Here is a 24,757-nt window from a genome sequence, read left to right on the forward strand (position 1 = left end):
CAGCTTTCAAACAGCATACAATTTTTAAAGAAACAACAAATGTTAAAACTCTACTGTTCCCCTAGATATCAAAGACGCCAACATTTACAAACTTCAGTAATGAAGCGGAATTTTACCGTGAATGACCGTGGAAGTGATGAGATTCCTCTTGACTGGACACCAAAAGGTCTTGGTGTAACCACAGATGTTAACCTAGAGGTATCAGTTTTCTGGTAACTTCTCGGGAGAGAAGCTGAAACCTGAGCTGACCCACTTTGAGCATTCATCGAGTAGCGGGTAGACAAAAGAGCTGAGCTCTGCTCCTCTGCCAGGCTCTTTGGCGGAGTGTGAGCTTCATGAGCGGCCGAGCTCTCCAGCAGGTTCTCCTTGCGCAGTTGTGCAGCATACACATTTTTGCTGTCCTTAGTGCTGTAGGAGGTATCTTCTTCCAAAAGGTAATCTTTTGCTGCTGACCGTGTGGAAGGTGCTGCTTCTTCACTAAACACATCATCATTCAGTGAATATGTCCATCTGTGTTCATGTTTTCGCTGCCGATAGGAGTCTTGGTCTCTGTTCTCCCTATAGGGACAGAGCTTGTTAAAATACCAAAATGACCTGACAAACAGTTGGGCTCCAAGTCTTTCGACTACTGGATGTTCAATGCAGAGCATAAATCGTGAAACACATCTCCAGTAAATGAAAATGAATGGCACCATTTAAAAAGATTAGTATTTTAATATATTTTTAAAACTACCTTCTCTCCCGTTCCAACACTGCCATAACACGCAGGCATACTACTGTCACATTATCAGGTTGTCACTATGACAGAAATCTCTCTGCCAAGAAAATTATATAGCTATTCAAGCTACATATCCTCAGAAATTCAGATTTTATTAAGGAAAGAATGGGAAGAAGGTAGTCCCATAACACTACCTGAACTGTATAGCTCTGTTATATATCTCCTCTCTATGAAAATGCTATACTAAACTTTAGATAACAAAATAAGATGCTTTTCTGAAGCTCAGGTTATTTTTTTTTTTTTCTGCTATTCATTCCTTTGTCATAAAAGAACAACCACCATGGAGATAATATTTATAACATAATTTTTAAGATTGTGACAATACTGGATGTTCAATACAATTAGCATAAATATTTTTATTCAGGAGACTAATTTTTGTCCTCACAAATAAGTAAAAAAATATAGAAACTCAAAACATTCTGTTTTAACAGTTATTTAAATTTATTTTATGAATACATGCTATGTGCATATTCCCTTCATTTTTTTTTTTTAAAAAAAAAAACAAAAAAGATTAAAAAACCTGTAAACCAGGAGAAGTGGTACCACTCTATTCGTTTCATACTTTTTACTCTTCAGAGAGAATTTTGTTCTGTAAATACCCGGAGGAACAATTGGGGATACAGGGGAAATAAAGTAAAAGTTTACAGTTCTGTGATATACATAAAAATTCTGCCTGTATTTATCCACAGTGGCTAAAAGAACAGCAAGTGCAGTGTTAGAGGGAAGAGAAATAGTTAAGCAGATCCAAGAATAAAAAAAGGCAATTATCCAGTTCAACACTCCATTGTTTTAACCTCTTTATTGAGAAGTCAGTATTTGCATCCACTTTACATTTATTTATGGATAGCAAAGTAAAACATCATTTACAGAGCAAAACTGTTTAACATTCTGTGAAAACAATGTGTTAGTGGACCATATTCCGCCCTTCAATTGCCTAGATTTCTACACTATAATTTGCAACTAAAATTGTTGAGATCTCTGCAGAATCAATTGCAAACCGCCAGTAAAAGCTGCTCAAGAATTCAAGGGAATAAAAATACTCAGATTTAACTTCTTCAACATAATACTCCCATTAGGGTCATTACCTCTCCTGCTGCATTTCTTTCAGTGACTTGGTACTCCTTTCAGAAACCTCAGAGGCTCTCCTTTCTATTTCTTCTCTCTCTTCCTTTTTCTTTTGCAATTCGGAAGTGACGCTCTTTCTACGATTCTTCCATTTTGCTAAATCCTACAAGAATAACATGAACGTATACAATCACATTTCCTCAAGATGTTGTAAATCTACAGAGGCATCCCATCATGTGTTACCTACTGCCCTGATTCTGCTTGCATGTCTGCATTGAGGCCACATTTTCATGCACCTTTCCCCTAAATGATAAAGGGGCTCTCGTATTTCAGTCAGGGTTACAGGCCTGTTAAAGTTTACAAATTTAATTATTGCACCACAAGTAGAAAAGTGTATGTTTTGTCCTTCCTTTTTTTCCCCTTGACATTATCCATTTTATTCTAGAATACTTCACCCGATGACACATAGTTGAAAACTAATGCAAATGTCATCCGTATTTCTTTGCTGTAAGCTTTGGAGTTTGGGATATTACTTTTTTTTCCAAATCATTAGTATGTTAGACTTGATACATCGGCTTCAAAATAAACACACCTTACATTTCAAATTTAAAACACATACTTCTATGTTTTCTTAATTTCTGTAAAACCATGGGAACTGGTAATACTCTCCACAAAATACCAGAGCTTGGTTAAGAGATGTACTGAATATTAGAACTGAGATGCATTAAACAAACTATGAACTGCTTGCTTGGTGCTCTGTTCTTAATTTCAGCTTCCTGTTGGTAACCACTGCCAAGCATAGATTTTAATAAAAAATAAAAGGTCTTCAGGTAACCTTATGATGCTGTGCAAAGCCACCCCATCAGTTTACAAGCTGGATTTAAGACAGAATTATTGGGGAACAGGAGCCTCAAGAATTTGCACAAGGAAATATTATTTCCCTTCCTTTCCCCAAAAGATCAAATACTCAGACATTCCAATTGTTTCACAAAAAATGTATTCACAAATTTCAGATAACACATGAAAGTGTGCCCTGACTTTTCTTTATGTCCACAGAAATCAAGCCTGAAGGCTTTATTACAACATATACAAGTCTTATCCTGAAACATTAATCAGATACTTATGACGATATTTAAAATAATTTCAGTTCTGCATTAAACAGACATCCCCAAAACCACTAGTAGTTGCACGAGAATGATCATTTTAGAAGACAGCCCCATAAATTGCTGCACACACACCACAGCCTGTTTTCTAGGGACACTGAAGGTAGGTGGCACCCAGCAGGACACATGAGGAGAGGTAAAAAGGAGTACTTACTTCTTGCCACTTCAGATCTTGTTCTTGTAACTGTTCTTTTATCCTTTGTAGCTCTTCATAACGGATTTTGCGCAATGACTGCAGCTCCTCCGCGCTGACATCATTCAAAGATTTACTCCTAGAAACAAAAAGAGTACTTTGCTTTATCACATCTTAGCTATCATCTATGCAAGTGAAACCTGAGAAAGAGAGAGAGAGAGATTTATATTAGTACAACTGAACGCTCTTGAGTGTTATTTTGAATACAGCAGGAAACACATGGGCAGCTGAACGAGCAAGGCTGGGATGTGCTCCAGCACCAGCACTCAAACCAGTAGTTGCATATTTGAGCAAATAAAATCAGGTTAAGCGAATAAGCAGCTATGTAGTAGCTCCATGCTGATCATTCACATTGAGCTCCTCCTACCTGACTGCTACTTCTGTTTAAACTTGTTACTTTCTTTATTGACCTTGCTCCTTTTTCGTTGACCTAAAAGGCATCCCCCCGCCTTGAGTCCAAATTTCACTTCTCTCCAGTAACAGCCCCAGAATCACCTCATGTTCTTTCCTTCCTTTGACACATCATAAAATCAAGTCAGTTATTGATGCAGGTTTCTAAAAGATAAAAGTCATTCACTGCTAAATGCTCAGTTGACACATGCCATGGGCCTCAGTAGCCTACATTACTCCTCTCCAAGCTTCCCTGATGCTCTCCATCCAAGTCAGGATGGCTAACACTGCCATCTTCTCACTAATTTCTTCAACACTGCTACAAGTTTCCTCCATGAACTCCTACTCACTAGTTCCCTTTAATCTAAATTCCTCAAAGCTCACCTTTCATGGTTTTTCCCCCTCTCTTCAATGCTATTTTCTCCTTTATGCTTTCACATTGCAGTGATAAACATAACAGGACTTTAGGTATAGGCAGGACTCCTGCTCAGTGCTGACCACAAGCCTCTGAGACATGAAGCAAAATGCAGGTGTTTCATCACAAGGTTCAATGCTGTAATATAAAAGGGAAGCTAGGCTTCTGTTTTGGTTTTTTTTTTTTTTTTTTTCAAAAATACTTTTGTTTGCATTTATGCAAACAAAATCTGAATGATGGAGGGGCATAACCAAGTTCTAACAGGACTTGAAAAATGTGGAACTTCTCTGATACAACAGAAAATCAGGTTAAAACCAAAACTGATTCAACACAGGGACTTGCTCTAATCTCTTACATACCAGGAGAGCTCTGAACTAACAAACCAGACTCTCTTGCATCCTCCCAAGAGGCGCAACTCACTTTCATTGGTAACATGAGACTTTGGACTTTGGCCTCTAGAAATAAAGGCTAGGGCATTAACTCATTATACCTATTTGCTTGTTTATTTTCTGAATGGGAATGATGCCAAATTTAGTGAAAAATCTCCCAGTCACAACTGCAGAAACTATTTTCTTGTACAGTTCTCTCTACGTGCTTTTTTTTTTAAATGGTTGTTATATCAGAAGTAGAAATGGTGTTGAGTAACCAAACTGTAAGTATCAAAATCATTCCAGATTCGTCCAAGAAAATTTATATGACTAGGGTTTTCTTTTCTTTCTCTCAAGTTTCTGTATCTTCCTGCAACAAAACAGGAAATTCTAGACCTAAATACAATATACCCCAAGGGTATATTCATATATTCATACCAAGGAACTGGATGTTTGTTTCAGTTCTAGTCTTAACTTCAAAATCTAACTAGTGACTTAAGCCTTCTGAGTCTCCCTCCCCTAACACCTAACTTCTTTCTTCTGAAACATTTCTTGCTTCTTCTGTAACTGTTTAGTCATTTACCAGGTTTTGCCTCAGAGTGAAAATAAATAAGTAAATAAATAAATGTACATTAAAAAATAACAACTTAGAACACCATGCATAAACCAAATACTTAACATGCCATCACCCAGTAAGTGGAAGAATATTTCTCCGAGTCACACACAGTACATTGCAAACAAGGCCTAAGTTCATACAGCACTAACCACTAAGTTTACCATTGAGCATTCAATAACCTGGAGTATATAAAATAACCACAGAACATTCATCAGTCCCATGATAAACACCATGTCATTCATTATTTTCAAATTCTATCTGTACAGCCTTTGAAATAAAATACTTACTAGTATCTCTTTACATTTCTGAATGTTTTAAAGATTCATTTAAATATAGAACACCAAGTACTTCAGCAGGAATATCACAGCTGAAATTCAAAATGCGTGATAACCATGACTCAGATACCCTAGTTGCCAGAGAGAACTTTTGCCAGACACATAGGTTTTAGGCTTCCATTCATTACATCAGCTGCCCAAGCACAGAACAAAGCAGCATGCACAAGTTGCTTTCAGCATGAGTTTTTAGCTACTGTGCATGCATGGAAATTTAAATAAAAGGCAAAAAGAGTGTTATGATCTTTCAAGCTTTTATAAAACTTACCCTTGCTCATCAGAAAGCTTTTGAAACAGTCTAAGAAATCAGAAACCAAAAAAGAAAAGATTCAGTGTCTTGATATTCATAACAACATTAACACCATCAGTACACCAGCACTTTCATCAAGTGAAGGGGAAACTGAAAGCTTGAGGACCAGCCAGCATGGAGTAGCACATTGGAGATCTGACACTAGCCAAAAAACGTATCAGGACTTGCATGATGTGTAAGTCAGGCAGAAAACTGACAGAACAAGGCTGCCTGCAAGTTTTCAACGTTTCCGATTTAGCAGTTCTGCACGAACAGAGCCCTGTATTAATTCTGCACCGTTTATCCCAACGCTGCTGAACAACACGATGCTCAAAAGATACTCATTTCAAGAAATTAAAATTAATGCCAACTTGAGTCCCAACAAGAAGTCTAGCTTACAGAGGGTGTTTTCTTGTTACTTCAACCATCTCTGATACTAAATGAAAGTAATACTTGGAATGGATAAGAATAAAAGGCCATATACAGAAGTTTAGCACATTAAATGGAGAACCAAATTAATCCAGTGTGATTCAAGAGGAATTTTAGTATTCTTGAATATGAGTATTCTATTCTACTGAATGAATTCTTAAAACGTTAACTATTTTCAAGCACTTCACAAATATTCCTCAGTGAAGCTCGCACTCTGTTAACAGTATTAAGCTTAAAACTTAAATGCAGCAACATCAAAGTATCAACTGGAACATGGAAGGGTCTTAGTCAAAGTAATGATGCACAGCTGGGAGAACTGCAACTTGCAATGCCGTATTTTCAGAGCTAAAGAAACATTTGAAACTCCACTCTCCCCTAGTAAGTACAAAATCCAAAGGAGAGCTAGGAAGTAGTTAAAAACAGTATTCAGCCAGGGAAGAGAATTTTTGCGTATACCAGGAAAGGAATAGGGGAAAGTATTAATCAGGACTGTATGAAAGCAGTGGGAAAATACTGGCAGAATAAAATATGTCACAGTGGGAATTAATATTACATGGACACACACCTTGCATGCACCATGACTTTGGGTGGGCAAAACACCACTAATATTTTTTTTCCACTCATCTAATCATCTCAAAACTGTGGCAGGACAGTTTGCAAACATTTTCAAACTTAGGTGCAAGCAAGAATATCAGAACGTCCATTTCCAGAACTTGTTAAAGTATTTGCATGTTTCAGAAATGTTTTTACCAATTATATTGGGGAAAAAAAGAAACTATTTCTAGCCTCCACAGTCTTTCGAATAATCAATATTCCTGTTCAACCATGGAAAGAAACTTATGCAGAACTTTGAGCCTGAAGGAATGATAACATGTTTTCTCTAAAATAGCAGCCTAAAACTAGAAAACATTGTGATTTTCTTTGTTGAAAATATGGTATTGCAGTCATGAGCTTCTATTCAAAGCATGTAAAAAGCTTGTCCAGGATGCCATGAACAAATAGCAGATTGGCACTCTACGAATGGTTCAGCACAAGACGATGCTTTTCTGAACGGAAAGGGTTCAACTGCACTCAAGCACAATCCGTGCAGGACACAACCTGACCTCTCCACCATCTGCCGTTTCTTGTGTCTAACTTTGCTGGCCTCCCTGATCGCTTCCCACTTCTTCCAGTCTTCTTCACTGCATGGACCAGGGATGAAATTTACTGGCTGGACATTGCTTCCCACCTTCCAAGATTCAATTTTTCGGGTCAGCATATCATCCTTCTTATGGCGGGAAGATGGCGACAGCACTCTGCCGTTGCTCTTTCTTTCCTCCGGTGTCGTGTTTTTTTCAAGTAAACACAGAAACTTGGAGCGGATCTCCTCCGGAAGACTCCATGGATCAGGAAAAAGTGCTGGGTGATACTTGTCTGGAGCACCCGATAAAGGCACCTCTTTTTTCTGAGAGAGGATTTTACGGAAAATCATGTCATCCTTTTCCAAATCTGGAATCACAGGTTGGCCCTCTCTGGGCTGCAGAATTATCTCACCCTCCAGGGTAGGCTCGTGCTCAGAGAATTTTTTTAAATACCGGGGGTCTTGGAGAACAACTGGATTCACATGGAAAGCCCCAGTTTTCCGAACGAATAAGTCATCATTTTCTAAATCTGGATATAGGTATCCATTTTCTGTGTCTTCTTGCTTGCATCCTGGTACAAAGGAAATATTCCTTCTACATTTTATGAGCCTAGGGCCGGAAGTAGGATCAATTTTGGTCTTCATTTCAGAAGACAAGTAGTCAGAGTATTTTTGCAGGGCCTGAAGTAATGAAAACTGACTGAAGCATATAAAACAAAAGGAGGGAAGTAAAAATATCATTAACTAGCAAGAGACAAGCAGATCACAATGTGTTGCGGTATACATTTGGTTTAAACTTGCAGTATCCCAAGCAGTACAACTACACCACTTGGCATTCACCACCACTAACCGTAGCACGGCACACGGCAACCAGTGTAAAGGTATCACAGCATACTAACCTGCTCAGAAACAGCACACTTACATGCTCACACACAAAGCCAGTAACTCTATGCAGCATGTTACACTTTTGCATTTACATGTTTCAGAAGATCAGCAACTTACAGCTACATTTAAAAATAAAAAAACAAAAAAAAACCCCACCACCAAAATAGTAATAACCAAAAAAGCACGACATCACAGGACGTGGTTTAATTTCATTTAGCTGTTGCATATCCAGCCATTTCTTTATTATGCATCAAGAGTACAGCTCATGCAGCAATATCAACCTGGGCTGATCAGAAGCCTCCAAGATTTTTCCTTCTGCAATCTGTGACAATGAGCTTCCCACATATTCAGCAGCTGGCTTATAGTTCTGATCCCTTCTGCAACTGCTGTTCCAGTCAAAACTTGGTCTTGGTTGATTAACAACAGTGGCAGAGCTCTGTCTGTAAGCAAATTCCTCATCCTCAGAATCTGATTTCTTTCTACTGTGCAGCAGCACAAAGAATGAGCAGAGGGAAACACAAAAAAAAAAGTGTACTCACTGAGTAAAATGCACAGTGGCAACAGCACAACACTGTAATGAAAATAATTTTTCAATTATTTTCTCAAAAAAAGATAAAACATATCCTGCTGCTACACTGGCAATAAAAAATGAAAAATAAAAGCAAAGTCACACAACTACACTTTATTTATAGGTTTTGCACACAGGAGAGAAACAGGGGCATGCATGAAAACGCACCTGAACCCTTGAATCTCTTTATACCAGGGTTTGAAAGAGGATTTTCTGATTTTTTTCCATAGCAATTCTTCTTCCGGAGTCCAAAATTTAGGAAGAAATTTGTCAAAAGCAACAACTGTATTTGCCGTTGAAGAACTTAGCTTGCGAAAATAGAGATCATCTTTTTCAATGTTTGGGATGCCTATTTCTTCTTCCTCGTCCTCATCAAAATACCCCGATAATTCTGAAGGAATGTTACCTCTCGGTTTGTTTTCCTCTTTAGTATCCAACTGCCTCTGCCTCCTCTGGTTACTGTTCAAAATACCCAATCAGTTAAGATATTTTAGGAGCAACTTGACATAAAAAATGCAAAAAGACATGCTTTTTGGCTCAGGAGTTCAACCTTGTGAATGAAGCAAATTAGTTCTCAATTTCATCACTGCAGCACCAGAAATAATAAAATATATTTAAAAAAAAAAAAAAAAGTTAAATGGTTATATCAGCATCCTATCGCCTCTGACAAAAATATGAAGTTTGACAGAAAAGGCATAACAAAATATCAGCTGTGTTAAAACGCCGATTAGAAGGCTAACTTTATGGAGTTATTTATGGACTGCAATTTAGGTAATACAATAGTTACTGGATCTTGGATTAGTATCTCTGACCTCAATGGTTCAAGCATTGCAGCTAGTGGACCAGCTGGATAACTTTCTTGTGAGCAAGATTTAGAAGAGTCATTGTGCAACACGAAATGATGTCCAGGTGTGGCAGAGCTTACAGGGCTCTTTTTGACTAGAAATCTACGTTTTGCTAAGTCATCCATAACCACATCAGGCAGCCTTCTTTCATCTTCTGAATCAGAGCCACTGTCATACTCATAGATCATCTGGAGGGAAGCTGGATTTGTGAGCCCGCACTCTGCTCTGCTATTTTGGCAGGAAGCTACAGGATTCCTTTCACGTCCACTGAGGTTGACCAAAACAGGAACAGAATTAAGACAGTGAAGTCACGAAGGCAATGACGAAACCCAAGAACTGCCCATTAATCTCATCCGTATGCACCAAGAAGCCAGACAACTGAAATTCATCACCATATTTTGAAAGACTTTAAAGAGAAACTAAAACCATAGATTTCTCTCTCACGAACTTGCATTTAAGATCATTTAAATCCCCTCTATCTGGAGTCTGAACAGCCTCAAAACATTACTCAAACGCCAGAAAACTAGTTACGTGGAACAAAGTAAAAAACCAAAACAAAATCAAAAACCAACCACACCAAAACATCCCCCCCCCGCCCTGCTAAAATATGTAGACTCAAATAGTTTACTTTGTATTGCAGCAACAGCAGCTTTTCTTTAACTAATAAAGAATTAATTTATTTTAAAAGTCGTAAATCAAAGTTCGCATTACTAAGACTGCACACCAGTACCTTGAAAATGTTCCATCTGACTCGGTGAAGACAGGACTTGCCCAGCTCCTCCTGTTGTCCTCATTCTTCTCTGTCCTCTTCTTCCTTAAGGGTGCTGGCACATAAGCTGTCTGCTTGTTTTTGTTGGGTAAGAAGCGATTGAAGTCAGCAGTAGGTTTTGGTTCAATCACAGAAATCCTACGGTAAGACCTGTCATCTTTATGGGAGTCATGCATTTTGAAAGGCAGTTCCGAGTCTGTGTCACTGTCACAACCTTAGAAGAAAGGGGAGAAAAGGGAAGGTACAGACGTTATCCTCTAAACACAAACTTCTAGTTAGAACTTGCACCAAAATCTTCTAAAAAATCAATTTAATTCCATATTCAGGATGTTTCAGCTGCAAATTTGCTGAGCTACTGACAGGACGGTGGGAGAGCTATTTTTAGAAGTTTGTGGCAAAGCTGCGATAAGGTCCATTAAGCTGAGTTTGGTTTGCATACCCCTACTACATTTGTTCCATTCCTTCGCTATCACTGCTTGCTGCAGGAAACAAAGCGCTAACCTCTAGATCGAAGATGTAAAAGAGCACAGAAGTTTTTAATTAAAAATATACTTGCCACTCAAATTTACTAACAAAGTTACCAGCAAATAGTATGGCAACAGGCTCATCACACCAGATAAATGTCCAGCAGAAGTCCACAGTACGTCACATATGTAGCACAGCTACACGTTGCTTTGCTCAGATCAGAAATGCTCCATGTGGCCTCGGCCCAATGATTTTGTGTTATTCACACAGAACAAAATCTAAAAGCTCACTGTTTTTATAACTTTAAGTTAGACTACAAGTTTGTATTGAATTTTAAAACTGGGAGAGAAACACAGGTTAGAGTACACCCGTAGGGATCCAACATCACAAACTTTCTTCTTGTTGCCTTTCTTTCTGTGACAAACTATCGAAGTAACAAACACTCCTCAGTTTTTAACCTAGGTGGGAAAACCCTACTGAATATTCACAAATGGAGTGAAGACATAGAGGTTTCACATATCCACATTAGGAACAAGGCACCAGACTTTTGCAGCTGTTGAATTTTAGGTGAGCCCATTAGGATCTGAATTCTAGCAAATCTCCCCTCCTGAACTACAGGAAAATATCCTGCATAGACACACACCCTAATGGGGCAGTAAGAGCACGAGTCCCAGCAACCCTTCCTAGGAAAATGTATGTAAGCATTGCTTTGTTTCTACCAACTGTTAAAGGTCAATATTTGCTTAAACAAAATGCAACTGCAGCGGTTGCAAAACTGGAGTTGCCTTTCAAGCCAATTTAAGCATTGGGCACCCGAAGTACTAGGTCCATACATTGCATTCTCCCACACTCATAAGACATAGGTCAAAAAAAAGATCTAAAAGAGGAAAACATACCTTCACTGCCACCTTTTAAGGTTATATCTGATGAAAAGCTTGTGGAGGATCTTGAACCAAGAGAGTCCAAGCTATCAAAGGAATCGTCTCTTTTATGGCTAGCTGAAGACGAAAAGGTCTCTCCCCGGTCAACGTACCAAATATCACCGTACCCACTATCCCTGCCACTTCTGTTCAGGTGGCTGGACTCTTCAAGAGCCTATGAGAGCAAGTTTTGAAAGGTCTTTTACAATAATTTAAGATGTAAATGGTACTTGTGAGTTTTCACTCAAAATTTTTTTAAAATGCATTTTGAGTGCACAACAAACTTTAACAAAGACTATTACAATCCCCTAAAAACATATACAACAGCTGGGATAAGAGATTCAATACAAAGTCTTAAATTTCTGTTATCTCACCAAAGGGAATCAAGACAGGGCTCTTCACAATTTACCACATCAATCAGGGCATGTGGATTCTGAATTTCATGATTATATGTGTAGCAGAAACACCAGTGTAAGCTAAAAGTCATTCCTTTCACATGGAGTTTGATAGCAAGCAAAACAAACAAAACAAGTTACTATATTCTCCAAACTAAGAATAAAATTAAACCCCCAAGAGATTGTTCAGAGTTGATGCTCTAATATATAGCAAGCTATAAAATTCAGGCTACTTGTTTTCTGTACTTTTTGGGTTCCTCACCTTAGTCAATGCTTGCCCTAATAACTTCTCAAATGCTTTAAGATTGAGGTACGGACCATTATAATGAGGGTTACTTTGAGCTTTTCTCCCAAGCCAGTATAATGTAATCAAAACCTAAAAACAAACAAACAAACAAAAACAAATGCAAGCTTAATTACTTTCCTCTCATACCATGTACCAGTATAAAAGAATCTCAGAATGCCGTTAGAGATGTTTTCCACAATGAATTGTAAAATCTTGTTTACAGCATTAGCTATGATCTCCATCAAAACCAATTAAAGTGTTACGATGCATCTCATGTATCTCAAGTAAGCAGATATAAGTACTGTTTCCAATTATTACATTCATTTGAGAAAGTAAGCTGCATCTTACAATGCATCAGAAAAATGAACAGCTGAAGAATAAGGTAAACATGACAGTGCCATAAACAGAGTTGTTTTGAAAATATTTAATCAGAATTAGCGTGAAATCGTTTCAGAGAGCATTGAAGAAGATGTGTCTTACATTTTTCACTCTTCTGTTGGTCTCCTCTGGTCTGAAGCAGGGCAGGGAGTGAGGGGAAAAAAAGAAAAAAGTTTTAAAATATCTGACTTAAATTTTAATTACTATTCAAGATTTAAAAGATTTCAAGCCCAAATTAGAGGCCAGTATAAAATATGCAACTATGACTGTTCCAAAAGAAATAAAAAGCATTTCACTTTGAATTCATAGTCATAACTGTATTATTTCAATGATTACATATAAAGCAAGAAACTAACTGATCTATTACAGTTTCTAATTTGAGAAGTACTCAGAAAGGCTCTACGCTCTTTTAATTAGCTACGGTTTTTCCTTACCAACAAAATAAAAGTGGAAAACAAGCTAATGACTTTGGGAAATACAGCCTCTATTAGCCAGGAAGATTTTTAGTTACATATGAAAGCAGTTTCAATTGTCACTTTTCCCTGATTTTATTATGTTTTCTAAAATATTTCCCCTAGACATAGAGAACACTTCAGCCTCGAGAGAATTTTTCAGACAACAAAATGAGAAACTGAAATTGGGACATTTGGAGAGAGATGTTGTAGGGCTGTAAGGAGAGGTTTGGTTTGCTTTTATGTAAGGTGTGTTATGTGTTTCTCAAAAAATATTAAACAAACATGCAATCACTAACATTAGTAGTTTTTTTCAATATATAGCCAATCTGTGGCACACCTCAGAAGTGTACCAATGCACGCACACAGTGGTCCTGTTCTCCTCCTGCTTATTCGAAGAACATGAAGAAGAAATTTTTTGGATGGGAGCCTCCCAAAGGTGAGGTACCACAGATTCAGTCCTCAGGTGTAAATATTCAGGGCTGGACTGGAGGCAGCAGCTGAACAACACTCCCACCCACACGGCCAGCAGTTATGGAAGGGCAAAAGGCTTAAACACATCAAAACAACTTTTCACCTGCCCCAGATGTTGTTGCTTTGGAGCTGGTTCAGCAGCAAGTTTCACATACAGCACAGTGAAAGGGTTCAAACAAAAAAGTGAAGAATTAACATGCATCAGCAGAAAGACCTCTGCAGAGCCCTGTAACAAGTCAGACCAACAATCTATCAGGGCACCTATCCTGTTTCAGCTGTCTAGGAACAAGCTCATCAAAGGTTGCAGGGAAAAAGCAGAATAAACCATTCAGGGGAGAGTTAGGAGTTAGCAAAATAATGACAGGGTCTGGTCAATGTAGATGGCATTCTTCACAGAAATACAGTATTTGATGCAACATGACAACCAGCAGGAACACAGACCATTCCTCCTTCTCCTTCTTCCTAGTTTGAGAGCGCCTGCTCCCACTCAGTGCCTTGCCTGTCCCCACACCATAAAGAAATCAGGCTGCCAGGAACACAAAATCCTGAGATGGATCTGACCTGCACAGTCTTCGTAAAACATGCCAGAGATGCTACTGGCTTTATCATCAGTGACCTCTTTCTCATGGCTAAGGAGGAACCCTTTTCCTTCAACGTGAAATATTTAGCTATTTTTTTAAACCCCTCTGAAACACATTGTTGTTCTTTTTTCACTGGAGACTATTTTTGAAAAAAGAATTTCCTCTTCCTTTTCTTCAGTATGTAGATTTCTTTTCCAGTGTCCATGCTGCAGGACACACCATGGCTGTGACCTAACGTGCTGACTAGAGACAGGTTGGTCTCCCAAACAGTGGATGGAATATTATTCTTGTGGTGGTGTGTATCAACCATTACACTTTTCAATACCCAACAGAAAGCATTTTAAAGGTTTACATTCTTTAGCTTCAAGGTCTAAAAGCCTTTTATTGGCAGAATTTCTGCTGTTATTTGCATTTATAAAAGCAGAGGCCATGCATATCCTTGCTAAGTATGCCTTAAAGTTTGCTTCCACACTTCAGCAGTTTAGTAAGGAGTGAAAAACTCTGCCCTTAGTCAGCTTCCCTCTGAACTACCCCTTATTGGTCTCTAAACCTTTTGAGCAACTGATAGATGTAGGCTGAGCAGAAGAAAAAACAAAACAAGAAACAATGTCAAAAACAATATCAAACCTCAGCTAACAAAGGGGTTGGTCTCAAAATTTTAAAAGTACAGCTTTTAATCCACAAAGCATGAACCTTAATTGTTGGCAGTGGTCTCAATAAAAGTTTATGTACAACTTCAAGGTTAGCCATTCTGGAAAATATCTATCTAACATAGCATGAAAGTCTAAAGGCCATGAGATAACAATATGTGGGAGTTATAATAATTATGAAAAACAACTGCATGATTCCAAGTTGAAAACTGATGCAAAAAGATGTAAAATAACCACCTGTGGAGAAATAACAGCTTCTGTGTAAGTCATCTCGTCTACATCAATCCTTTAGCAAATAGAAAAAAGAGAAATGGGACAGAAATAGCTCTCACTTGTTAGTAGGTGATGCGCTTAGAGACCAAATAGCTCCCTTACATCTGAACACAACACATATTCACAGACATCACTTATGCCTAGCCAGCATGGACCGATGGACATTTCTCTAATGAGGACCACTCTGCAAGAATAAAACAAAGTGACATGGCAGGTCAGCAGGCTGAGCCACAGCTCAAGAAATTTATTCTCAGCTCCGCTATTTGCTCAAGGTTAAATAGCAAAATTAGTCACCAAGGCCCTAGCCTGACAATACAAAAGCTTTGGCAGCAAGCTCCAGCTTCAGGATTTCCTGGTCTCCCTTTCTCTTCCAGCCACTCCTGTTTGCTGCCCCTGTGGTGATGCCAACACGACTCTGAATCACACTGTGGTTCCACACTGTGCACCAGGACCAGAGGGCTGTGCCTGTTTCTTTGTTTGGGTTTCTCCTAATATACATTTTCAAATCCCAAATTTACTCGCTCATCTGTTTTATAGCACACTCGTACAAGTGACTGTGTCAGCACCACTGCAGAGCCCATGCAGAGGGGCTCGGGCAGGGGGCTTGGTGAAGGAGGACCCTGCTCCACACGCCAGTACCGTCAAAGTCCCCGCATGATGAAACACCAGCCAGAGGCACTCTGTGCTTCCCCTTCATCTGCTGAGACTTAGCTTTGAGGAGCGAGGAAAGCTTGCTAGTATTACTTTAATGCACTTTGAGGTACTTTAAAATTTCTTTAAAAAATATTGTACAAGACAGTCATATACCTTACAGTAGCTAGCAGACTGCAGTACTTCAAGAAATCATGAACTAGACTTTAAGCAATTATAAAATAATCCATTGGCAACGCTGACACACATATACCTCTCCAGTTACTCCTTACAAAAGAGCAGTGCATTTTAAGTAGCTATGTTTACATTAATTTATTTCAAGGCTTTTAACAAATATACCCTATAGTTTGGATTTTGCTTTCCTAACACATTATATGGTTTGGTTCACCCTCATCCTAAAACACATTAGATTACAGAAACTATCAATTCATTATGCCAAATCTACTTCGACACTTCACTTTGGTTTTTTCCAGGGATAACATCAACGTGGAGCTCAAGACAGAATCCAACATACAAAGAAGTTGGAGCAAAATTCTGGAGAATGATTTTACAGCATGTTGTTCAGAAAGCATGGTTTTCCAAAGGGTCTGTTTCTCATGTAGAAACATATTTACAGTATAGATGTCAATCTACGATTAAAAAAAAAAAAAAAAAAAGCACTAGATCAGAGAATTCCTCTCCCCTAGATGAGTGTTATCTGCCGAGAAGAGGCCACATGGTCATGCCCAAAGAGATATGACAAATCTGAATCCATTTACGGGGAGAAACGGGCAGAGACACTCCCACTGATAGAAAGGAATGTGCCAGTGACAAATGCACCCTGCCCAGTGCCAAACCCTTCCCTTGGTGACGAATACTCCAGAAACTCCAACAGCTGCCAAAGCTATCTGTTTTCCATCCCTTCCTCTGTACTACAGATGTCACAAACACAGGACTTGAACAGATTTCTGTTTAAAAAGAAGTATCGGTGCTCTGTTTTTGAGCTTCCATCCACCCAAGCAGCAGTTGCACCTCCCAGATGCCCTATGAAGGACTTGGAAGAGCCATGTCCTGGCCTGGGAGCTGGGGCAGATCAGCAGGCTGCAGAAGAAGCCTGCTCCTGAGCTCCTCACCAAGCCCCAGGCGCTCTAGCCCGACACCGATCAGCTTCACTTACGCTTCTGAGGAGAACGTTGAAGGGTTTGAAGGATTCTCCACCCCCGCTGAGGTATGCTGTGCAGGAGACGAACGCCGGCTGTCCAACTAGCAGCGGGCTTGTGCTAAATTTCAACCTCTTTGGCCACCTACTCAACTGCTATTAATATTGCCGTTATCGGATCTCACTGAATTCCCACATGCTGCTGAGAATAGAAAGGCTCCAGTGGAAGATGGGGCGGCTGCATGGGTACAGAAACATGAGGACATTCCTCCAGCACTTGGATTCTTAGTGAACTGATATTCAACTCCGAAAGCCACAGTTCACTGCCAAGATTGCTGGAAATAAAACAGTCGGTTATGGCGCAGCATTCAAGAACAGCTTTTGGAAATGCAACTTTCTATTTGACTATAAAAAGCACATGTATTTTCCATAGCAACATATCCACCAGACCCAATGCCACTTACGTTGTGACAGCACACAGGTATAAAATACTGCAAAAAGCATTTCTCCATGCTTCTACAAAATCACCAGCTGGCAGCAAGGAGCTCTGTGGGCCCTGATGGCCAAGCAGCCTGTCCCCATCCTGCACCCTCGCCTACTAATGAAGGGGCTGAGGGGTGGAGAAGAAATGCCCAGGAGGGGAAAGGCAGAGAGAGAATGCAGCCAGCCAACACCCTCCATGGGAACACGTCCCTGTCCATCATCTCAGAGCCTGTCCTCTCATACTGCGTCTTCAGCATGGTGCTTCCTTGCTGATCTCACCCATTATGCTTCCACGCTATTCTTAAATCCCTTATCAAAACAAAAACAGGCTGCATCAGCCCCAGCAAGTCACCAGACACTAACATTATCCATTTCCTCACACTCTTTTCTGACCCCTCCCTGGGTGGTCCATCTCTGCAAGCTTCCTCATATCCCAGTCTAATCTACAGGTTGTCCCAAAGAGAAAACTAATATTCAGAATCGTGTAGGGCAGAAGGCAGACCTGTCAAATAAAAAATAAAAATAAAACTGCCAAAACCATCCCCAGAAGAACAAGCCTATGCAGAGGAGCTTGGCTGATAACCTGAGCCCTCCTTGGCTCTCGTTTCAGAGGTGGGCAGGGGAAGAGGGATGAAGCATTACTGCAGAAACAACTTGCAGAGAAAGAGGAGACTGATAGGATCCTGCAGCTTCCTGCTCAAATATTAAGCTGTATTAAAGAAAATTTAAGTATTTATCATAATTAGTGGAGCTTTGTTGACTTTGGTCCCTTTTTGTGTCTTTTTCTTACTTCATTCCTAAAAACTCCTGAAAGTCAGCAGCTACACTAATTACAGGTAATTAAACTGTTTTGGTTTTTTTTTTCCTATTGCTTCATTTGCTTGTTTGTTTTTTCCAGGGCAAATCTAGAATTTTTCCCCAGTCTGTATTGGTTACTTTAAATTCCAGGACTAGACATGTACCTATGCAAAAATAAATAGCAGGCATTTTATTTCTGAAATCTACCAGTCACGTGCCATATACTTTGGCCAAGAAGCATGAGAACATACATCGACTTTTATGAGAAATGATGGACTCTGCACAAAGAATTAGAAGTTGCGGAGTTGACTCCAAGCTCACACGGAGTGTTAGGAGTTCTCAAAGGCAATCAAACAGTTTGTTCACATTCAAGAGTATGTTTGCATTTCACAGGTGAAATTAATTCTTTCCAAGAAAAAAACACTTCAAAATATACAACAGTTTAAATAGATTGTTAGATAGCTATCATATCACTGTTTACACACCCTATAGATTTTCACAGCTTCCAAAGTACTGGTCTTTAGAACTTGGAGCATACTACTTTGCTGAATCTCTCCTTATCTCCCTGTTGCCTTTTTTTTTTTTTTTTTTAACCTGTACATAATTCACTTGACCTTTGCACCAGGGTTACACTAAATATTACCACTCCTGCCTTTTTCCTTCTTTGTACCTTTTCACAATTTAGAGATTTTACACTCTCCCCTCCCAAGAATCAACAGACTTGAGCTCATGCTGTTAATCATCAGGATCATCATCTTCGTTAACTTCTCTTGCATTTAGTTTTGAAGATCCTCTACCTTCATGCCCATACACAAAACTAGACCATATTGTGTAAATTTAGTAGATTAATTTGAAGAGAAATCCGTATGGGGAACACAGAATTGTGCTAGCATTCTTTCCAAGAGAAATAGTTGGTATATCTGGGGAGTCACTCTGAAAAATAAGTATCAAAATAGGCAATTAAGTGCAATCCTGTAAGATTTTAGAAATATATACAAAAACACATGAAGGTACAGCTGCTAAATAGCACAGAAATAGTTCCACAGTATTTTACAAGAAAATATTCTGTATAAAGCATATTATTTGCTTTAGCTAAGCTGCAGCAACCATGGCAACTCACAGTTAGCATTTTTTCAAGACAATACCGAAATTCACTTTCTCTATTGCCTGATACCTCCTTGCCATTACTAAATCAAGTATTTCCAAAATTGTTGTCCTTTTTACTCCCAGTCTTACACCTAACTGAAGTATTTCAACATCCCCTCTTTCCACAGGCAGATACCAGAGGTAATTTTGTAGAATAGCCCTCAATACTGATTCGTTTATTCCCTTTAAGCATTGCTCAGACACCTCTGCACCAACTCCGGTTACAGATAAACAAGTTACTGCAAGGTGAGTTAGGGTAAAAAATTTTCCATCTACCAACTCCTCCATAGCAACTGCCTGTGTGCACTCTCTTACTCTCGACCCCCAGGATTAATACAATTTGGATCAAGCATTCAGAGGTGGTCCCTTGGGAAGAGCTAGGATTTTGGCAGGTTATACAACTTTGCTTGCTCAGAGAGACAGAGATATTTTTACAGACTCTATAATGAGAGAGGAGAGGGAAAAAAAAAAAAAAAAAAAAAAAAACCAAGCAAAAAACCCCCACCAAACCCTCCTGTATTCAATCTTCTCTCTTGGTCCACGCCCAGGGAAAGATTTGGTAAATGTAATCCTTTGTTATTTTTGTGTCAAGCAAACAGGTGGTGATGTACAAGTGCCTTCTGTATAAGCAAAAGTTTACTGCAGCTTGTAACACTCGATAGCGAGGTTTATTTGATTTCTCAGGGTGTGCAAAAAAAGGTAAAAAACCATAACTCAAGTCTATCCTGTATAACTGTATTACACAGTATATATATTTGACAATGAACATATCTGCTGATAAAGAAAAAAAGATGACTGACAGTAACTTATACCGGGTATTGCTATGTTCATGCCTGTGCTAACATCGAGTTTCACCAGTCTATCACCAGGTATCTGCTCGGTTGCTGTTCTAACACATACACAGAAAACAATTCAGCACAGAGGTGACTCACGGAGTTAACAGCAGAAACTACAGATGCCCTATCCATGGCCCTTGAGTGGGAAGTAACTCAGACTTCAGTCTACTCCAATCGCCATCTCTTCAGGGGAACCAAGACCCCTAAGTGCCAGGTACACAAATGAGGATGAATATCCTCCTGAGATGAGACTGACCCCTGCATTTTGAGGGTACGTGGGATATGCAGCACCTGGGAGTCACTGCATTGATTTCTGATGGCTCATTTTTTCCCCTAGAGCAACTCCAACATAGTGCTGGCCAAACTGTTGTACAAGAGGACAGAATTGGGGCAGTGTTTACTCCAGCCCCTCTTTTCATTCTCAACTTTTTCATATTATTAAAGAACAAATGCTTTAGTAGTTTAAAGGGGGATTACTGAAAGCACAGCTTTGGGGAAAGTGTCATAGAGCCAGGATTTTGGAAAGAATTTACATTTATTTATAGAGATGGACAGAACGAAGATGACAAAATGGAGGTACAAGGTAAGCGCAGTTTATTCCATGATAAATATTTTGGAAACAAGTTAAAGGGATGTTGGAATTTGTCCTTAAGTAGAAATAAATCACTACTGCATGACTGCATCATTTAGTTTAGTCTCTACATTTGCAATAAAAACTTTAAAGGACTACTGGGTTTTCTCAGTAATATTTTGGCAAAATATTTCACAAGCAAGTAAGAAGCACTGAAGAAATTATAATGTTTCCTCTTTGAAATTTTGCTGTATTTTCTCTGTTTCTTTGGGTTACCCTAGCAACACAGAGCACAACACCATCACTCATCACAGAGCACAGAAGTATGAAACACAGACTGAACCTGACTTCTCTCTATTGAAGTCAGTTCTCCATGAACATGTTGATGCATATATGCCCAGAAGTGAGGTACACAGATACAGCTGAATTTTATTATTTCCTATGTTTTCTTGATCTGCCTTCATTTGTGAAGACATATTTAGAGACAGGAAAGAACACTTCAATTAATGCAGAGTCAAATGTTAATCTATTCACCGTTATCAGAAAATACTACTGAAAGAGGCTGTATTCCCTTGAACCAGTTCTCCCAGAACACATGGCATGAAACAGCAATACAATTTAAAACAAAAGCAAGATACAAAAATCAAGTAAAATTCACAAAGTGTAGTACTCTTAGCAAAAATGTGCCCTTTTGTTTTGGGAAACAGACAAGATCTAAGATAAGCAGGTATTATTTTCCATATGTGCTACAGTTGTCACCTCCAATCTTCAGCTCCTGCAACATCCACACATAAGGGAGCTCCTTAAAGATATAACTATTCTAATTCAGGTTCCTTATGGCTTCAGATATATTTCTGTAACATTTAAAATTACTAAATTCAATTTGTTGCTATCAATATTACTGGATAAGTATTAGCTTTTTTAATTAGCTTTTTTTGGGGAAAAAGAATTTGTTCACCCCAGTGGACAACAGTGCTTTAAGGCTACTTAGAACAGCCAAGACAGAGGGTATTTTTAAACATTTGCTCAAAACATTAAGCTTTTTGGGCCACATCTTCTGGCCAAGTTTTTAATGTTGGAAAAAGGAATGCTTCTTTACTGCAAAGTGAGAGAATGGATAAAAGTCCAAATACTTGCTTTGCCAGAATGTTAGAAAGCCTGTATGGAAGGCAAAAAGGGGAAGGAGTGGAAAGAAAAAGTTAAGCTAGTCTGACCATATACCTCTGAAGTTGGAGAATTTACATCAAGTCTGAGCATCCTAACCTACTGAAACCAAATGTGCTATTAGTCACTTGAGAGTTTCTGTTGTAAAGTTAGAGGAGTCTGAGAATAAAAACTTGAACAAAATTAATGATATGGGAAAACAATCCCAGCCAGGGAACGATAGATGATCTCACACCTCTCTTTCACTGGTACTCATGAAGTATGTAATTTGTAGCACAAAACTGATGACTGAGGGAAAAAAAAGCTTAATACACCAATTAAGATGGCACCTAAATGCTCCAACAAGCTATTACAACTAAGTCTGGTGGTAGGGAGTGGAACAAAACGATCCGATTCTGCTCCAAGTGAGGCCATGGCAATATTCCCAACATCTTTAATGAGTGCATGAGTAAATGCTAAATTAGGAATCTTCCTTCTCATGAGAAAGAAGATACTATATGCACCAACTCTTGGAAACGACAGTTAGCCATCTGCAGAATTTCACCAACTGTCTTGCCAGATAAAGCACTGGAGAAGTAGGCTCCTTAAAACACACATGGTGGTTGTAAGCTATCCTTCCCAGAAGTCAATCAAACCACAGGGCCAGGATAACACAAAAGCAACCCTTGGGCTCTGGAAGAGGCTATTCTAAAAATCCTTTCCCCAACAATCCTCATCATTTCTACGCAAAGACCAGACAGTGGTTTGGCCCCGGATAAGGTTAACAGAAACCTTGAGATTCTCATTCAGGAATCTAGGAAACTAGCTTCTGAAGACTAAGGGTCTCCTGAAAACCCTGCGAATGGCAATCATTATTGCATTTCATCATTGCAAAGATTAAATCAAGCTAATGGTTAAACTGCAAAGTACGTCAATGGCACCAGTTTGCTACGAGGCTTGGCTTTATAAGGGACAGTATGCATGTTGCATTAGTGAATTCTAAATCCAGACCTGCTGCCTTGGAAGTGTCAATGGAAGCGTCCATGGAAGCACCCCTTTTGATCTCAAGTTTTTAGCCCTATTTGATTTAGAAATCACAACAACAATGTTGTCACTATATTCACTGTTTTACATTTAAATTAAAAACCAAGACCTTATCATCTACCAATTAAGACTGGTCATCTAGCCAAGATGAGAAATGCAAAGGCTGTTTGATAAAGCCAGTCAGATGATCTCTTGATTATACTTAATTCTAGTGTAGCCTACCAGAAACAAATTACAACTGGGGAAGATTCACACAGGAAGCCATCTCAGAGGTCTCGTGACCAACATGCACATTGCAGCAGTGAGACTCAGAATAACTTCCAAAGTCTCCCCTCCTTCTTTTCACCTCCAGGCTAACAGAGCTACAAGAAGAAATTAACTCAGTGCAATGGAGGAATAACCAGTAGCATCCTCCAATGAGGAGAGGATAAATCAGTCTGCTGATGGTTAGGAATAGGTTGTCAAAATGCAGCAAAACTCAGCTGCCTCTTGACAGGAAGGCAATCACCATAAAGTACAGGAGAAAAAAACCAGGATGGAAATACCTTTACCCTTTGACCCACAGATAGCATACATGGGAGATAACCTTGAGCATTATCACCATGTTTGGTTGCCAGATGGGAAACTGTTGACCACATTACCCACAGAACACTGAAAGCTTTTTGTAGTATACTTTCACTTTCTTGCTGCATAGCATTAGATAGGTGGAGAAGACCATGAAAAAATATCTGGAGTGCTCTTAACATATTATCCTCTCTACATTTCAGTGTAGACACAATCAGTGGCCCAATTAACCTGCTAGAGTACACATTTTAAAACTAAATTTAATAAAAGTCACTCTTGTAGATGGTTTTTAGCAAGTGAAGGTACAAAGACATGCAACAGTCTTCATCATCAAGGAAATACATTCATGGCAGAGTAGTACAGTGTAGAAGTTTTCTAAGACACTCAAAAATAGCTTACACTGCAGTGTAAGTTATGCAAGCCTCATCTTTAATAAATCGGTACTATCAAAACCAGCTCATGATATAACAAATCAGCCATCTGTTTGATGATAATTTACTGGAAGACACTGATTCAGAACCAACTGCAGTAGTCAGCTATTTGTTGCTTAAAGAGAAAGAAAATGAATGTGAAGTCTTCTGCCACACTGCATTTAAAGCTCTTCACTTGGAAAACAGCACATTGACTACATGTAAAAGTATGCACCCCGAAATTTTTTTTGGGTAGGAAAGAATCTAGGGAAGCTTTTGCTAGGGAAAGAAATCCAGAACTGCTGACATTCTATCCAGAGTTCACACAAGTGTGTAATTATTTGAACTATTATTAAAAGTAACATAGTTATTACTTAAGCCCCTGAAGGACAAACCCTAACAGACACATGATAGGTACACAGGTAAATATATTTGAACTTTTTTGTATAATAAAAGTTACCAACAAAAACCAGGCAATGCTTCAAAGAGGAAAGCCACCAGGAAAAGAATAATAAACTAAAAGCACACTGGTATCATTCTTCGCAAAGGAAAAAAAACAAACTCCTGTCAAAAGCACTCCCAAATCACTTCTCTTGTCAAGGAGCGACATTGAAATTTTAGCATTGATGAAGGCTGATAGCATAGAAATCAGCAGACTGGATGTGAAGTAAACAGGCCTTTTAAAATACATAAATGCACATTTAAATTCATTCTGTGCTGATTTACAATGTGTAAAATCTCAAATACTCTTATTTTGAGTGTCATAACAATTACTCTCAAAAATACATTCACTAACATGCTCATGATTCCAGAGCTACTTACAGAATTAAAAACTGTTTTGGAATTCTGCTTTCTTCAAAAAGGCTTTTATTTT

The 24,757-nt window shown here is 38.9% G+C and overlaps 1 protein-coding gene across 8 annotated transcripts in view; it reads right to left on the bottom strand.

The window, feature by feature from the left end:
- The window catches only part of LMO7 (LIM domain 7), a 132,865-nt gene that overhangs the window by 33,330 nt on the left and 74,778 nt on the right, over positions 1–24,757 (bottom strand). For 6 of the 8 annotated variants that reach the window (XM_074859494.1, XM_074859492.1, XM_074859489.1 and 3 more), the window contains exons 5-12: positions 12,772–12,802; positions 12,268–12,381; positions 11,587–11,785; positions 10,187–10,439; positions 5,589–5,618; positions 3,161–3,278; positions 1,864–2,006; positions 117–558 (exon numbers count right to left, since the gene is read on the bottom strand). In XM_074859494.1, the coding sequence (XP_074715595.1) occupies positions 117–558; positions 1,864–2,006; positions 3,161–3,278; positions 5,589–5,618; positions 10,187–10,439; positions 11,587–11,785; positions 12,268–12,381; positions 12,772–12,802 (1,330 nt within the window). Of the gene's footprint in view, positions 1–116; positions 559–1,863; positions 2,007–3,160; positions 3,279–5,588; positions 5,619–7,141; positions 7,859–8,324; positions 8,526–8,779; positions 9,071–9,423; positions 9,724–10,186; positions 10,440–11,586; positions 11,786–12,267; positions 12,382–12,771; positions 12,803–24,757 lie in introns of all 8 variants that reach the window. The other 2 variants (XM_074859495.1, XM_074859491.1) reach the window with 2 other exon arrangements.

The sequence above is a fragment of the Strix uralensis genome, chromosome 2 (assembly GCF_047716275.1).
Source record: "Strix uralensis isolate ZFMK-TIS-50842 chromosome 2, bStrUra1, whole genome shotgun sequence".
Lineage (NCBI taxonomy): Eukaryota > Metazoa > Chordata > Aves > Strigiformes > Strigidae > Strix > Strix uralensis.